The sequence below is a fragment of the Bombina bombina genome, chromosome 1 (assembly GCF_027579735.1).
Source record: "Bombina bombina isolate aBomBom1 chromosome 1, aBomBom1.pri, whole genome shotgun sequence".
Lineage (NCBI taxonomy): Eukaryota > Metazoa > Chordata > Amphibia > Anura > Bombinatoridae > Bombina > Bombina bombina.
This window is the reverse complement of record NC_069499.1, coordinates 442,769,686-442,786,658: the sequence shown is the minus strand read 5'-3', so window position 1 is coordinate 442,786,658 and position 16,973 is coordinate 442,769,686. Positions and strand designations below refer to the sequence as shown.

General features: G+C 36.1%; 1 protein-coding gene across 1 annotated transcript in view; it reads left to right on the top strand.

The window, feature by feature from the left end:
* LRP2 (LDL receptor related protein 2) overlaps positions 1-16,973 on the top strand; it is a 337,404-nt gene that overhangs the window by 163,351 nt on the left and 157,080 nt on the right. The window contains exons 32-35 of the mRNA XM_053698401.1: positions 8,217-8,383; positions 11,261-11,404; positions 14,466-14,575; positions 15,714-15,891. Of these exons, the coding sequence (XP_053554376.1) occupies positions 8,217-8,383; positions 11,261-11,404; positions 14,466-14,575; positions 15,714-15,891 (599 nt within the window). The remainder of the gene's footprint in view (positions 1-8,216; positions 8,384-11,260; positions 11,405-14,465; positions 14,576-15,713; positions 15,892-16,973) is intronic.

Here is a 16,973-nt window from a genome sequence, read left to right as displayed (position 1 = left end):
GGGTACGTCCTCAGGCATTAACTGCCTTTTTTCTGAGGACGTACCCTGCACGTCCTCGGTCGTTAAGGGGTTAAAGTTATTTTTATATATGCTATGCATATCAGCAATTAAGTATTGAATTGCAAAAAAATCTACATACAAAATAAGGTCCAGATTAAAAGCGGAGCGGTATTTAATGATCCCGCTTGCGTGCTATCTTCGCTAGAAGTAAGATTTTTCAATGGGTAGCACTTGTATTACAAGTTGAATATAAAATGTTTTCACTTGCACGTTAACCTGATGCGGGCAAAAAGCTGAATTTCAAATATCACAATCTTGTTAACATATTCCCCCATAGAAGTCAATGAAGAAAAAAAAGTGGAAAAAAAACCCTACTCATGCACAAACCCGATCACGTTTTCTCAAGTGCGCTAGCTCGGCATGAAAATATGAATATATAACATTCCAATGTTCTTCACATAGCAGCATATGTTTTATTTATTTGATGGTATATTGGTACAAAATATACATATATATATATATATATATATATATATATATATATATATATATATATATATATATATATATATATATATATATACACAACCCCAATTCTGAAAAAGTTGTACAGTATGGTAAATGCAAAAAAACAAACAAAAAGAGTAGTTTGAAAATTCAGTTCACCCTGTTCTATATTGAAAACATATTATTAACACATTATTTGATGTTTTACTTTTACACTCATTTTAAAACTGATGACTGCATCACGTTTCCAAAAAGTTGGGACAGCAGCAATTTAGGACTAATAGTGATGTGACAAATTGAAATAAGAAGGTGATGTGAAACAGGTGAGGCAGTCGTGTAATCATAGTATATAAGGAGCCTCCAAAAAAGGCCTAGTTCTTCAAGAGCAAGGATGGATCAAGGCTTGCCAGCCTGCCAACAGATGCGTCAGCGAATAATCCAACACTTTAAGAACAACATTCCCGAAAGACAAATCGGTGCTTAAAGGGCAAGGCTGAAAACAACTTCTGAATGCGCATGATCTCCAATCTCTCAGACGTCACTGTCTCAAAAAACATCATAAGTCTTTATTGGATATCCTGACATGGGCTTGGGAATACTTTGGTAAAACTTTGTCAGTCAACACCATTCGCTGCTGCATCCACAGATGCAAGTTAAGGCTTTACTATGCAAAGCAGAACCATCCAAGCTGTTATCAGCGTCAAGTCCAAAAGCCAGCATCTGTCATGGTATGGGGGGTGTCAGTGCACATGGCATGGGTAACTTGCAAATCTGTGAGGGCACCATTATTACAGAAAGTTATGTATATATTTTGGAGCAACATATGCTGCCATTCAGACGTTGTCTTTTCCAGGGACGTCCCTGCATTTTCCAGCAGGACAACGCCAAACCACATTTTGCCCGGGTTACAAGTGCATTGTTGCGTAAACAGAGAGTGTGGGTGCTAGCATGGCTTGTCTGCAGTGAGAATGTATGGCGCATTATGAAGCGCAAAATAAGGTAACAAAGGCCCCGTACAGTTGCGCAGCTAAAGACATGCATAATGGATGAATGGGGGAAAATTCTGTTTGCTAAACTTAACCAACTAGTGTCTTCAAAGGTGATGTTACACAGTGGTAAACACTCGGCTATCACAACTTTTTTGGAATGTGTTGCCGTCATCATATTTGAAATTAGTGTATATTTGCAAAAATACATTAAATTCACAAAGTAAAATATCAAATAATGTGTTAATAATGTGTTTTCAATATAGTACAGGGTGAATTACATTTTCAAATGACTCATTTTGTTTGTTTTCTTGCATTTTCCATACTGTCCCAACTTGTTTGTTATTGGGGTTGTATATAGGAAATATATAAAACATATTCTGCTATGTGCAGAATATTGGAATGTGAAATATTTACAGTAAATACACAGTATAACACTTTATTAAATATAAATATTGCATAAATATGCTTTTTCATGTTTTCATCTACTTAACAGCAAAGGGCTCCAATGCTCTTATATATATGTCTATGGGTCCGATTTATCAAGGGCCGAACGGCCCCTGATGCTCCTGTTGCCATGCAAGCCTTCAGGCTCGCCGGAAACAGCAGTTATGAAGCAGCGGTCTTAAGACCGCTGATCCTTAACTGGTCCGCCGCCTCTGAGGCTTCGAACATCAATCCGCCCGATCCTATACAATTGGGTTGATTGACTAGCTGCCGATTGGTCGTGAATCTGCAGGGGGCGGCATTGCACAAGCAGTTCACTAGAACTGCTTGTGCAATGTTAAATCGCTGTCGGCATTCAGCGACGTCTGGCAGACATAATACGCTACAGCGTATCATGTCCGCCAGACAATGATAATTCGGCCCCTATGTGTGTGTACATATGTATTTATGTGTTTATATGTCTATATATCTCTGTAAATGCATATATATACACATATAAATACATAAATATATATGTACACGCACACATATATATATATATATATATATATATATATATATATATATATATATACATACATACACGTGCATATACATATTTAGACTTGTATATGTATGTATCTCTATATTAAAGCCTTTTGCCTACCTCAGGCCTTCACCTGAGACCTCATATCTTTGAGCCTTTATAACTTTATTGTAATTTAGTACAATTTTTTTTATTTTTTATAGTGTTATTATGAGTGTAATGTATGTAATGTATTTTTACGTGTTTTGGGACACTTTTTTATTTGGACGTGCTATCCTGATGAGCATTAAATTCAATTGTGCTCTAGCGATCGCGTTTACTTTCAACTTGTAATACGAGTGCTAAACCTGATGTGTGGAAACACCCATGATAAACCCCTTTTTGCTTGTTCGTAACTGTTAGTGCGCCACTTAAATTCTGGCCCTTAATGTTTTTAAAAGGTTTTTTTTTTTTTAATGATTCCCAAAACTCTTTACATTGTGCTAACAAACTCTGGTGAGTGTTTATCTTATCTCACTCAATTGTGGCTGGAAATTAGTTTGAGTAAAGTACTGTATAGTATGTAGCCAGAGCAGACAGTTTGCAGTATTTTGCAGCATATTTGCAGTATTTGATTTTTGGCCTCCCTATGGAGTTTGGAACAACACAACAACAAGGTATTTTACAAGAAAAGCAAACAAAATAAATAATGAATGTAAATTACAATACTGTTTCATTTTTCTCAATTAAATTAATTCATTTAGGGGGAAATAAAATTTGATTTTCATCTCCTTTAATATTTATTTTAAGAAAACTGTGCATCAGTGTCTAGTCAGTGTGTGAGTAAAAGCTTTTAAAGGCAAAAAATATAGAGAAAGCAATGAGCGATATTACTAGTTGTGCGGTATAGCTGTAGCATACACACCATGCAAAATGGGTCCGTACCACTATTTATATACAGAAGCCATTACATTTTACAAAAAAACTTTCTTTTGTTGTGCGGTATAGTGCGGTAAGCCCCATATCACACAAAAAAAAGTTTTGGCTTTGCGTACTCGTGCACGTTTTCCCCCATAGATTTTTTAGATTTTTTTTAGAGTTAGGTCTTTTTTATTTTGGGGGGTTGGGTGGGTGAGGGGTTGTACTTTTAAGGGTTAATTTGTATTTTTGAATGTAAAAAAGATGGTAAACTTAGGGCAATGCCCTACAAAAGTCATTTTAAAGGGCTATTGGTAGTTTAGTGTTAGATTAGGGGGTGTTTTTTATTTTGGGGTGGCTTTTTTGTTTGTATAGGGGTATTAGATTAGATTTAATTTTTTTATTTTGGATAATTTTGTTTATTATTTTTACTGTAATCTTAGATTTTGTTATTTTTCATAATTTTAGAGTTTGTTATTTTGTGTAATGTTAGGTTTTGTTATTTTGTTTAATTTTAAATTTTATTTTTTGTAATGTTAGGTTTATTTTTTTTCGTAGTGTTAGGATTTTTAAATGTTTAAATTTAAGTTTTTTTATTTTTGGTATCTTTTATTTTTTTTAAATAGTAATGTTAGGTTTATTTATAGTTTAAGCTTAGTTTTTTTTTATTTTACAGGTAAGTTTTTATTTATTTTAAGGTAGTTATATTGTAACTTTATTTTAAAGTTAGCCGGTGTTAGGTTTAGGGATTAATAGTTTAATTTAGTTTGTCGCGATGTGTGGGGTCAGCGGTTTAAGGGTTAATAGGTTTATTTAAGGAGTCGCAATGTGGGGGGTCGGCGGTTTAGGGGTTAATATGATTATTTAGTGTTGGCGATGTGGGGGCGGGACGGTTTAGAGGTTAATAGCTTTATTTAGTGTTAGCGTGGTGGGTGGGCGGCAGATTAGTGGTTAATAGGTTTATTATAGTATTTGCGATGCGAGGGATGGCAGTTTAGGGGTTAATATTATATTTTTTTATGAGTTTTGTGAAACATTCTTGTTTCGCAAAATCCATAACTACTGGTCTTTGATTGCGGAATGGATCATTGTGGTATAGGCCATAACGATCACGTTAAAGCTGTGACGCATGAATTGTAATACGTGTGAGCTGACCATTCCGCACTCAAAGGCCATTTATTTAGCGGTGAAGCCGTACCCCACAACTTGTAATCTCTCTTAATGGGAGTAATGGGAGGTAGAGAGTAAGGGCATGAAAGGGTAGTTTAGTGTTAGATTAGGGGGTGTTTTTTATTTTGGGGTGGCTTTTTTGTTTGTATAAGGGTATTAGATTAGATTTAATTTTTTTATTTTGGATAATTTTGTTTATTATTTTTACTGTAATCTTAGATTTTGTTATTTTTCGTAATTTTAGAGTTTGTTATTTTGTGTAATGTTAGGTTTTGTTATTTTGTTTAATTTTAAATTTTGTTATTTTTGAAATGTTAGGTTTATTTTTTTTCGTAGTGTTAGGATTTTTAAATGTTTAAATTTAAGTTTTTTATTTTTGGTATCTTTTATTTTTTTAAAATAGTAATGTTAGGTTTATTTATAGTTTAAGCTTATTTTTTTTTTTATTTTACAGGTAAGTTTATATTTATTTTAAGGAAATTATATTGTAACTTTATTTTAAAGTTAGCCGGTGTTAGGTTTAGGGATTAATAGTTTAATTTAGTTTGTCGCGATGTATGGGGTCGGCGGTTTAAGGGTTAAAAGGTTTATTTAAGGAGTCGCGATGTGGGGGGTCGCCAGTTTAGGGGTTAATATGATTATTTAGTGTTGGCGATGTGGGGGCGGGACGGTTTAGAGGTTAATATCTTTATTTAGTGTTAGCGTGGTGGGTGGGCGGCGGATTAGTGGTTAATAGGTTTATTATAGTATTTGCGATGCGAGGGATGGCAGTTTAGGGGTTAATATTATATTTTTTTATGAGTTTTGTGAAACATTCTTGTTTCGCAAAATCCATAACTACTGGTCTTTGATTGCGGAATGGATCGTTGTGGTATAGGCCATAACGATCACGTTAAAGCCGTGACGCATGAATTGTAATACGGGTGAGCTGACCATTCCGCACTCAAAGGCCATTTTTTTAGCGGTGAAGCCGTACCCCACAACTTGTAATCTCTCTTAATGGGAGTAATGGGAGGTAGAGAGTAAGGGCGTGAAAGGGTAGGGTGACATTGTAGGAAGAAGAGTCCTTGAAAATGTATACAATAAGACTTGTAGAAAGAGAGAGCATCATATTAAAAAGGCAAAGGCTTGGAGTAGCCAAGAGCAAGATTTTGAAGGTAAATTTTAAGGCGAGAGCAGAGAGCAATAGAATGGTTAGGTAAATATAAATAAAGTGATTAAAACATTTGGAATATGGAGGCTGGTGGCCAGGAGAGCTATGGCGTAATAAAGTAGGGATATATCTAGTTATTTCTTGGAGACATAACTGGTGTTGATTTGAGAGAAATTATGAACATGAATAAAGAGTTGGGGATAGAGGAAATATCCTACAAGAAGTAAAGACTTGAAAAGACAGAGGCTAAGTATTTATGGTAATGATTCGTTCTGATATTACCATGTAATCTGATTATTATACGATTATCAATATATATTTTATCTTTATCAGTAGGAGTCAGTCTTTGCTCTGGGAGAGGTAACAGAGCTTTATGAATTGCACAATTTCCAGATTGAAATGTTGTGGTTATTTGTATTACACAATATGGGTTTCATTGAATCTGGGCCAATCTTTAGATTTTTAAATTTATGGCATCAATTTCAGTTATATGAACAAAAGTGAAAGTTTCCAAATACAAAATAGAGCTTAATATTTTTAAACATATTTACCAGAAAATAAAGTGTAATCATTTTAAATGTTATCTCTATTGGATACTTACTATCATTGTGGTTTTAGCTTTTTTGTTAGGGATGTGTATGCATTTGTAGAATATGCAACTATAGGCTACCATGTTAATCCTATTGTTCGGTACAGCATATAAATGTTTTGTCATCTAATTTTAATTACATTTTTCATAGCTTGAATACTCTTCTTCAAATGACCATTAGCATATACTGGTTTTATTTCTCTTAAATCTGAAGTTACTAAATTGGGAGAGCTCAGCCAGATATTACTATTTCCACAGGTGTTATGTTTTGTTGTTTCCACGCTAAAATATTCATTTTAGGGTGTCAAATAATTATGTTGCTCAGAAGGAATAAAAGATCCTACATATTTGCTTTCATAATAACTTTATTCCTGGTTAATTTCTTTGTAAAATATTTTAATTATTGCTAATTAAAAAACAGACCTTTGCCCATTCTCTGGAACCTTATTAGGATCCTAATCCTTGATGACAGTGTTATTTTTGGTGAGCCAGCTCAAACTTTCAACAGAAAGATTAAGCTGCGGTATTCGCATTCTACAACTATTGTCTTCATGTCAACATAGTAATATACTTCACTTTTAGATCAGTAATTGCTGCATCTAAAGAAAAAACATATTCATTAAAAGTTCATGAATTCTTGGACGATTTTACCTTCATGTAGGTCAAAGTGCTAATTATTCTATTCTCTGGTAAAATAATTAGCTGATGATGTTGAGTCTGAGTTTTGTAGCTATATAATTTCAACTGCTTTTTCTTGCATTTTATCCTTAACAAACTGTGCTGAAATATGAAATACCAGACATGTTGCAATATAATGCATTTTATTGAGGAATTGATAGACCTGAATAATATTAAATATATAAAAATGCATATATATAAATATATAAAAATATATAAAAGTTTATTGCTTATTATTTTAAAAAAACAACAACATATTTTTGTTGTGATAAGGTTATGTATTTAATATATTAAAAACATATATTAAATACATCTTATGAATCATTGCAATAATAATGTTTAAAACAATGTTGGCCAGCTTCCTAACAAATAGTGGGCCTCAGATTAATATTTTAGCGGCCTTATAAATGTATGGCCTCATAAACATGTTCAGTGAGACAGTGAGATTTAGGTAAGGTTGCAAGGTACGTTCAGTCTGCTATTCTTTCCTCCACTTCCTCCCCAAAGAAAATATTTTTTTTTGTTCCACTTTTCATGGGGCCTCAAATACTATGACAGAGAGCCACGTGTGGACCACAGGCCACCAGTTAGCCTGGTTTCAAAAATGGTTTCTAAATGCTGAATAACTGGACACTCAATATCCCATGCAAATAAAGCAAGTTATAAATACTTAAAACAGCAAAAACAGATTTTAGCATGTGACGTGAGTAAAAACAGCTTCTTTTTTAAACAAAGATGTGTTATATATTCAGTCAATTACAGCACCCAATCCATTTAGTAAAATACATTCTTTAGATCAATAATTCTTAATATTGTTCCTCAAGAACCTCTAATAGGCTAAAATGATTTGGGAAATTCTTTAAAGGGACACCAACTATAAAACTGAAAACCAAATAAAATATTTAAGAAATAAAACTAAAAAAAAAATGAAATCATTCATTGGTTATTTTACCTGATTTTGTTAAAAAAATATCTCAGAAAACTGCTTTTAACAATGAGAAAATGTATCAAAACATGAAACATTCTTTACAGTGATTTCTTACATCAGAGCACAGGCTCAATTATGTGTCCCTACATAGTTGCAGCAAAAGAGACCAGGAATAGGAATTCTACATAAAAAGTTATGCAAAAAAAGATGCGTTTTGTTCACACTATTGACAGTTTTCATATAAATGATGTGCTATTATTCATGAAAAAAAATATTTTTTATATGATGACATAAAACTACAATTTCATATTATATTATTATTATTTTTTTTACAGATAATAAACCATTTCTTATAGCTTTAAGAGATAATATTATTTATGGATTACCCCTTGATCCAAATGAGAAGACCAATGATGCTATGATACCTATAGCAGCAATAAAAAATGGATATGATGTGGATTTTGATGATTCAGAAGAAATGATTTATTGGATAGAAAATCCAGTAAGTAATTGTTCATTTTTCTGGGAAATGGTAACAAAATAAAGGTAACAGGTACAATGCACTCATTATAAAATACAATTTTCTAAAAGGTTAAATTTAAAATGTATAAATTGTTTGCATTCAGGTTCTTCAGTTCTGGTCTCCATGACCCAATAACAGAAAGGATATTTAAAATAAAGCACAGTTGATATAATCAGCTGCTCAGTACGCATGGTTACCAAGCTGCCCCACCCAAAATAATGCTAAAATTCTAGCATGTTTTGGTGTGTTGAGGACTGGAAATTTACCTATATGGTATATCACTTAAAAGTTATGCAGTATATCTGTAAAAAGATGACAAGAAAATATCATCTGAACATTTCTATGTAAAAAATGAAGATATTTTTACCTCAAAATTTTTTCAGCTCACAATAGTTAGTGCTCTGGTAACAATTATACTTCAGCTACTGTCCAGCTGCTTTACTGTGATCTCATGAGATTTTACTGAAATCTCGCTAGATTTCATAGTAAACTTCTCTAAACTGAATAGGGAAATGCCATGACTGTGCTTTTAAGAAAGTGTTTAACTATATATTCACATTCCAATGTTCTTTGCATAATATGTTGTTAGTATTTCTAAATAGATATTCCTATATCTATATCTATATATATCTATACCTATATATAATCACATAAATATATATAGGTATCCTATAATATTAAAGGCCAAGGGTGTTTGTTCGAAGTTGTCATGCGCAGTAGAGACAGTGCAAGGACAAACACACCTGGCCTTAGAGTCTACCTGATCTGTTGTCCATGGCCTGACAATGGTGGGCAGGGGTGGGCGTGGCCGGACTTGACCAGACGTGGCATGACCGGGAGGGGGAGAAAGAAAAAGAGAGGGGGGAGAGAGAGAAAAAGAGAGGGTGGAGAAAGAGAGAGCAAAAGAGAGGGAGGAAAGAGAGAGAGCAAAAGAGAGGGGGGAGAGAGAGCCAAAGAGGAGGAGAGAGTGCAAAAGAGAGGGGGGAGGGAGAGCAAAAGAGAGGGGGAGAGAGTGCAAAAGAGAGGGGGGAGAGAGAGCAAAAGAGAGGGGGGAGAGAGCACAAAAGAAAGGGGGAAGAGAAAGCAAAAGAGTGGGGGGAAAGAGAGAGAGAGGGGGGGGAGAGAGAGAGGGGGAGAGATAGAGGGGGGGGGGAGAGTGAGAGAGCAAAAGAGGGGTAGAGAGAGCAAAAGAGGGGGAGAGAGAGAGGGGGGAGAGAAGGGGGGAGAGAGTGCAAAAGAAAGGGGGTAGAGAGAGCAAAAGAGAGGGGGAGAGCGAGAGGGGGAGAGAGAGAGGGGGAGAGATAGAGAGGGGGAGAGACAGAGAATAAAAGAGGGGCATAGAGAGCAAAAGAGGGCAGAGAGAGAGAGGGGGAGAGAGCAAAAGATAGGGGGAGAGAAAGGGGGAAGAGAGAGAGCAAAAGAGAGGGGGGATAGAGAGAGCAAAAGAGAGGGGGAAGAGAGAGTGCACAAAAGAGAGGGGGGAGAGAGAGCGCAAAAGAGAAAGGGGAGAGAGTGCACAAAAGAGAGGGGGAAGAGAGAGCGCAAAAGAGAAAGGGGAGAGAGAGCACAAAAGAGAGGGGAGAGAGTGCAAAAGAGAGGGAGTAGAGAGAGAGAGCAAAAGAGAGGGAGAGAGCAAGCAAAAGAGAGGGGGAGAGGGAGCAAAAGAGAGGGGAAAGAGCAAAATAGAGGGGAGAGAGAGCAAAAGAGAGGGGGGGGAGTGAGAGAGCAAAAGAGAGGGGGGAGAGAGAGAGCAAAAGAGAGGGGGAGAGAGAGCAAATGAAAGGGGGAGAGAGAGCAAAAGAGAGGTTGAGCGAGAGAGAGCGCAAAAGAGAGGGTGAGAGAGCGCAAAAGAGAGGGGGGAGAGAGAGCAAAAGAGAGGGGGAAAGAGAAAGCAAAAGAGAGGGGGAGAGAGAGAGTGCAAAAGAGAGGGGGGAGAGAGAGTGCAAAAGAGAAAGGGGAGAGAGAGCACAAAAGAGAGGGGGGAGAGAGAGAGAGTGCAAAAGAGAGGGGGGAGAGAGAGAGAGCAAAAAGAGAGGGGGAGAGCAAGCAAAAGATAGGGGGAGAGGGAGCAAAAGAGAGGGGAAAGAGCAAAAGAGAGGGGAGAGAGAGCAAAAGAGAGGGGGATAGAGAGCAAAAGAGAGGGAGAGAGAGAGCAAAAGAGAGGTTGAGCGAGAGAGAGAGCGCAAAAGAGAGGGAAGAGAGCACAAAAGAGAAGGGGAGAGAGCGCAAAAGAGAGGGGGAGAGAGAGCGAAAGAGAGGGGGAGAGAGAAAGCAAAAGTGAGGGGGGGAGAGTGAGCCAGGGATGGGACCGCTGTACTGCAAAAAATGGCCCGTGTGAACAGGCTTTAGGACTAATTGATATATATTGTATCAAAATACCATCAGATATATGTAGAAATATGTATTAATAAATAGATTATAGTCTACCATGTGAAGAATATTGGAATGTGAAATATTATTATTTTCATGTCAGGTTAGCGCACTCGAGAAAATTTGATCGGGTTTGTGCACAACTAGGCTGTTAGTTTTTTCCACTTTATTGAAGTCTATGGGGGAATATTTAGATGCCGGCCCATTTTTGGTGAACAACCTGGGTTGTCCTTGCTGATTGGACAGCACCAATAAACAAGTGCTCTCCAGGGTTCTTAACCAACAATTGGCTGGCTCCTTAGCTTAGATGCCTTCTTTCAAATAAAGAAAGCAAGAGAACGAAGAAAAATTGATAATAGGAGTAAATTAGAAAGTTGCTTAAAATTGCATGCTCTATATGAATCACGAAAGAGAAAATTTGAGTTCAGTGTCCCTTTAAGTAATGCAAAAAAATCACATGCATTCACATATGCCTTTATTCTGCAGGGTGAAATTCACAGAGTGAAATCGGATGGCACTAACAGAACAGTATTTGCTCCAGCAGCTATAATGGGCACGCCTATTGGTCTGGCTTTGGATTGGATTTCAAAAAACCTTTATTACACAAACCCTGCAACACAATCAATTGAGGTAAAACTATTTAAACATATAAAGTTTTTAACACTGTAAATATTAAAACAGAGCACATTCTTACAGTATATGTCCAGCTGTATTGGATATCACTGTCCCTTCCTTTATCCCAAAATATTTCCAAAAAATTATGCCAAATGTTTATTACTGATTGTGTTTATTTCTGAAGAATTTAAAAGTATTACATATATGTGCTTTGTTCACATTGTCAATGATAATTATTTTACTTGTTGCGCTGAAAGGCGTGCAACATTTTTAAAATACTTTTAACACTGCTCTTTAGAGCCTAATGCATTTGTGTTGTGTGAGTCAAATTGGCATGGATCTGCTATGACAATCATACTACCCTTGTATAGTTTAAATCCTGGTACTCTAGATTTACCAAGCGATCAATCAGCCCCAATGCAGCTCTTTCCTCGCAAGCCTTCAGGCTCGCCAGAAATAGCAGATAAGAAGCAGTGGTCTTAAGATCGCTGCTCATTAACATGTCCGCCACCTCTGAGGCGTCGAACAGCAATCAGCCTGATTGAATACGATCACGTTGATTGACACCCCCTGCTAGCAGCCGCTTGGCCGCAAATCTGCAGGGGTCGGCATTGCACAAGCAGTTCACTAGAATGCTGTCGGCATTTAGTGATGTCGGGTGGACATGAGACGCTGAGCATTTAGTGATGTCAGGCGGACATGATCCGCTCAGTGGCTCATGTCCGCCCGACATATGATAAATCAGCCACTATGTGAGAGTGAGAGTCTTCTTTAAAGTATTACAAATACCTCTAATTCCTATGTTGAGCTATAAGGAAATTCATTAAGAATGAGAACTGTGTACGTTTTAGTTGAACTGTAGCTACTGGCCTCAATCATTTAAATATGATTCTCCTTTTCATTAAGACATATCACCTGTACCTGCTATTCCATCATTAGTTTAGGTTATTTGAGCAAACGTCATCAAAGAGTTTTGGTTTGCTTCTTTGTGAATGTCGAGATAAACCTAAACACAACTAAAATACATCAACCATAAACTATATGAACATATTCAGGCTTATGTAAACTTCATATCATCATATAATATACTGAGGCTTACCTCTTAATTTACTAACACAACTACAGTTTTGTAGAGAAGGATGTATTAATCTGTCTACAAAGGTAAATTCAGCAGCAATTCACTACTGGTCCTAAGTTGAACTTGTGTTGGGTAGCCAGTCGAGTGGCATGTGTATATTGCTACCAGTAACTGTCCATGTTCTGCTTAGGAGAGTAAGCACATTGATGCTCTAGAGCTGACTTTAACTATGAGTTTAACCCTTTTGTGGGTGTTAAATACATATGTCAAAGCAAGCAGTGGTGCAAAAAGGAATTTATCTAACACATTTAGACTAGGAAATTGTAAGGTTTAGGTTTATGACTTAGAGTTATGAGAGGATTTAGTTGTTAGATGCTCTTTCTGACAACAACAAGGTTACCAAGAGCTTGCTATTTAAACTGTAGCTTAAACATGTGGCAATGTTATGTTATCCATTAAAAGAGTTAACTTTGTTCATACTTTGTTGTACAGAATTTAAACTTCCCCAATCATCGATGAGTAATGGTCTGTATCTGGAGGGTAGCTGCTTATGGAATCATTTACAAAAGCTCTTTAGAAAGAGTTGATTCATGGGGGCAGATTTATCAAGCAGTGGATGCTGCTTATTTCACATGACCTTCTGGCTTGCTGGAAACAGGATTTCAGAAGTAGCGGTCTGAGGTGGCGGACTGCAATCATCGGGACCCCCTGCTAGCGGCCAATGCTTGTGCAATGATAAATGCTGACAGCATATGTTTAAATAATATACGTTGAAGCATACCTTTAAGAAATATTTATACTAGGGTTGCTGTTGTTTAAGGGGTAGATTTAACAAGCAGCAGATGCTGCAATCTACCCCCATAGTTTCCAGGTCACTGGAAACAAGAGTTAAAGGGACACTAAACCCAAATTTTTTCATGATTGAGATAGAGCATGGAATTTTAAGAAACTTTCTAATTCACTCCTAATATCAATTTTTCTTCGTTCTCTTGCTATCTTTATTATAAAAGCAGGAATGTAAATCTTAGCAGCCAGCCCATTTTAGGTTCAGAGCCATGGATTGCGCTTGCTTATTGGAAGCTTACATTTATCCACCAATAAGCAAGCATAACCCAGGTACTCAACCAAAAATGGGCCGGCTCCTATGCATCACATTCCTGCTTTTTAAATAAAGATAGCAAGATAACAAAGAAACATTGATCATAGGCGTACATCAGAAAATTGCTTAAAATTGAATGCTCTATATGAATCATGAAAGAAAAAAACTGGGTTTAGTGTCCCTTTAAGAAGCAACGGTCATAAGACCGCTGCTCCTTAACTCGTCCGCCACCTCTGAGGCGGCAGACAGCAATAAGCCTGATCGGATACGATCGGGTTGATTGACACCCCCTGCTAGTGGCCGATTGGCCACAAACCTGCAGGGGGTGACATTGTACAAACATTTCACTAGAAATGTTTGTGAATGTTAAATGCCAAAAGCATAATGCTGTCGGCATTTAGCGATGTTGGGCATACATCATCCGCTACAGCGGATCATGTCCGACATTAATAAATCGGCCCTACAGGATGAGATGAAGTTGCAGCTTTTCCATGCTCTACAAATGAGTATCCTCCGCTGACTTTACCTCAGTAATTGCCACTAGAGTGCAATGCCTTATTTATTTCTGAAAAGTATGAATTACAGGTGACATTTAAAAAGAAATATCATTAGAAGAATGCCATTTAAAGCCACTTTTTATGTATCTTTAAATGAACTAAAACAAATGGTGGAAATGGAAAATATCCTATGTTTCATAGCCTGCCGCTAGTTGTGGATATAGTTCTAAGAAAAAGCCATCTTGACTACAGAGAGAATTTATGTTTAATTTGTCACTGCTGTCTCATAATTACTGGGTGAATATATTTTAAATTTCTGTATCATTCTTTCCCTTTTGTGTATAAAAGTTATTGCTAATACATCAATAAACTCATCTTTAAAATATTTTTTTTAATATAAAGGTAATAAAACTGCGTGGAGATGTGAAATACAGAAAAACTTTAATTACAAATGATGGAACGCCAACTGGAGCTGGGAGGCCAATAGGCATAACTGTTGATCCAGCTAGAGGGTAGGTTCTTTAGTGTTCTTACATCAGCATTTAGATTTGTAGTGCATTTTTGTAGAGCAACCCTTTTCAATTAGTGATTATATTGTATTTTTCCCCAACACCAGTTAGGATAATCTATATTGGACTCCTGATATATAAATGTAGAAAATGCTATTAAACTTACATTAATATATCCTCAGATTACATTACCAAAAAGGTGTTTTATTTTTAGTCCAATGAAAATATTTCCTGAGAGCTTGAGGCTTATGCCAAATTACATTTCTGAGCTTCATCTAATTGGTCCTTGTCTAAAGTAACATAGGCACAGGCTTGGTAAGAGAGTTGTATCCAAGTTTTACTGTGCATATTCCTAATATGGGTTCTTGTTATATACATGCATTATATTATTTTTCAAAACTATTTGTAAATGTAAGTAGCAGATTTTCCAACTGGATTCTTAAAGTTCAGATTAATTTAAACATATTTTGGCTTATTATTTTGAAAATAACCCTAATAAAAAGATATATATATATATATATATATATATATATATATATATATATATATATATATATATATATATATATATATAGATAGATAGATAGATAGATAGATAGATAGATAGATAGATAGATACATAGGCAGATAGACAGATAGATAGATAAATACTGGGTATAATTTCATACTACGTCCCTCAAACCTATAGACGACAAACAAAGACACAATTAAACAATTCTATTCTTTATTTTCTCTTTGCCTCTAATACTCTTACATAGCTCACCCATTGTAACTCTTGTTCTTCTATCTACCTCATTCTCCTATTTCATTATCATTCCCAAATCTTATCCCTTCTCACCTTCATCCATCATTTCTCTCAAGGCTGCTTCTTCATTGTTCTTCTCTCCTACTTCCTTCTGTCAGTCAGTATCTTCAACGTCTGTCAGCTTACTTTATTATTTTCTACTCATTCATGCACTCCTCACACCCCCCTGAATACCCCCTATTGTATCCTCATCAATTAGGCTATCAGTCAGGTCTTATCTTGTACCTAACCTGGTAACGATGGTAAGTTGCTAATAAATGGCTGAAGCATGTTGTTTTTCCCTGTAAAAATAATAGCATTTTTAATTGCATTATTACTTTTCAATTAATTTTTCAGAAAAATGTATTGGACAGACCAGGGCACTGAAAGTGGAATCCCTGCAAAAATTGCCAGCGCTGATATGGATGGTTCCAAACCAGCTGTCTTGTTTACCAATAACCTTGACCACGTTGAATTTATTACTATTGATATAGCAGACCAAAAACTCTATTGGGCTGTAACTGGCAGTGGTGTGGTAATTATAAACTTTATCTAATATTACCGTTTTTTTTAAATAACTTTCTGATAATAATGTAATGGAGGGGTATTTTTATACATTAATGGCTAGATTACAAATGGAGTGCTAATTTATTGCGCACCCACAAATGGACACATTTGCTCGTTTGCTGGCACCTGATAAGCAGCCATTATAAGTGGCTGGTTATTAAAAATTAACCAGAGATCAGATATCGGGTTAATTGTATAAATGTCTACAAAATGCCCCAGAACAAGTGTCATATATTTTATAAAAAAATAAAGATAGCAGCATCTTTATTTTTTAATGAAATATTTGCAAAAAGCAGCTTTTAGGGTTTTAAATTTCACAGGTGTGGGGTGGTGCTAGAAAAAAAACAAAAAAACAGCACTGAAAAGTACCTTTACATTGCAGTCTATGGGAACTGTGTGTTCCCAGCGCATATATATGTACTGTATATGAACATATACATTTATATACACATATTAACATATAAATATAAATATATATATTCATATACATAAACTGTATAATTACACTTTGCTTCCATCGCTGCTCTTCCTACCCCCTTTGATGCGTGAGGTTCTCATGCAGTGTTTCACATTTTCTTCTTTCTCTTGCTATATTTCTTTCATGTAATTAGCAAGAGTCCATGAGCTAGTGACGTATGGGATATACATTCCTACCAGGAGGGGCAAAGTTTCCCAAACCTCAAAATGCCTATAAATACACCCCTCACCACACCCACAAATCAGTTTTTACAAACTTTGCCTCCTATGGAGGTGGTGAAGTAAGTTTGTGCTAGATTCTACGTTGATATGCGCTCCGCAGCAGGTTGGAGCCCGATTTTCCTCTCAGCGTGCAGTGAATGTCAGAGGGATGTGAGGAGAGTATTGCCTATTTGAATTCAATGATCTCCTTCTACGGGGTCTATTTCATAGGTTCTCTGTTATCAGTCGTAGAGATTCATCTCTTACCTCCCTTTTCAGATCGACGATATACTCTTATTTATATACCATTACCTCTGCTGATTTTCATTTCAGTACTGGTTTGGCTTTCTACAACATGTAGATGAGTGTCCT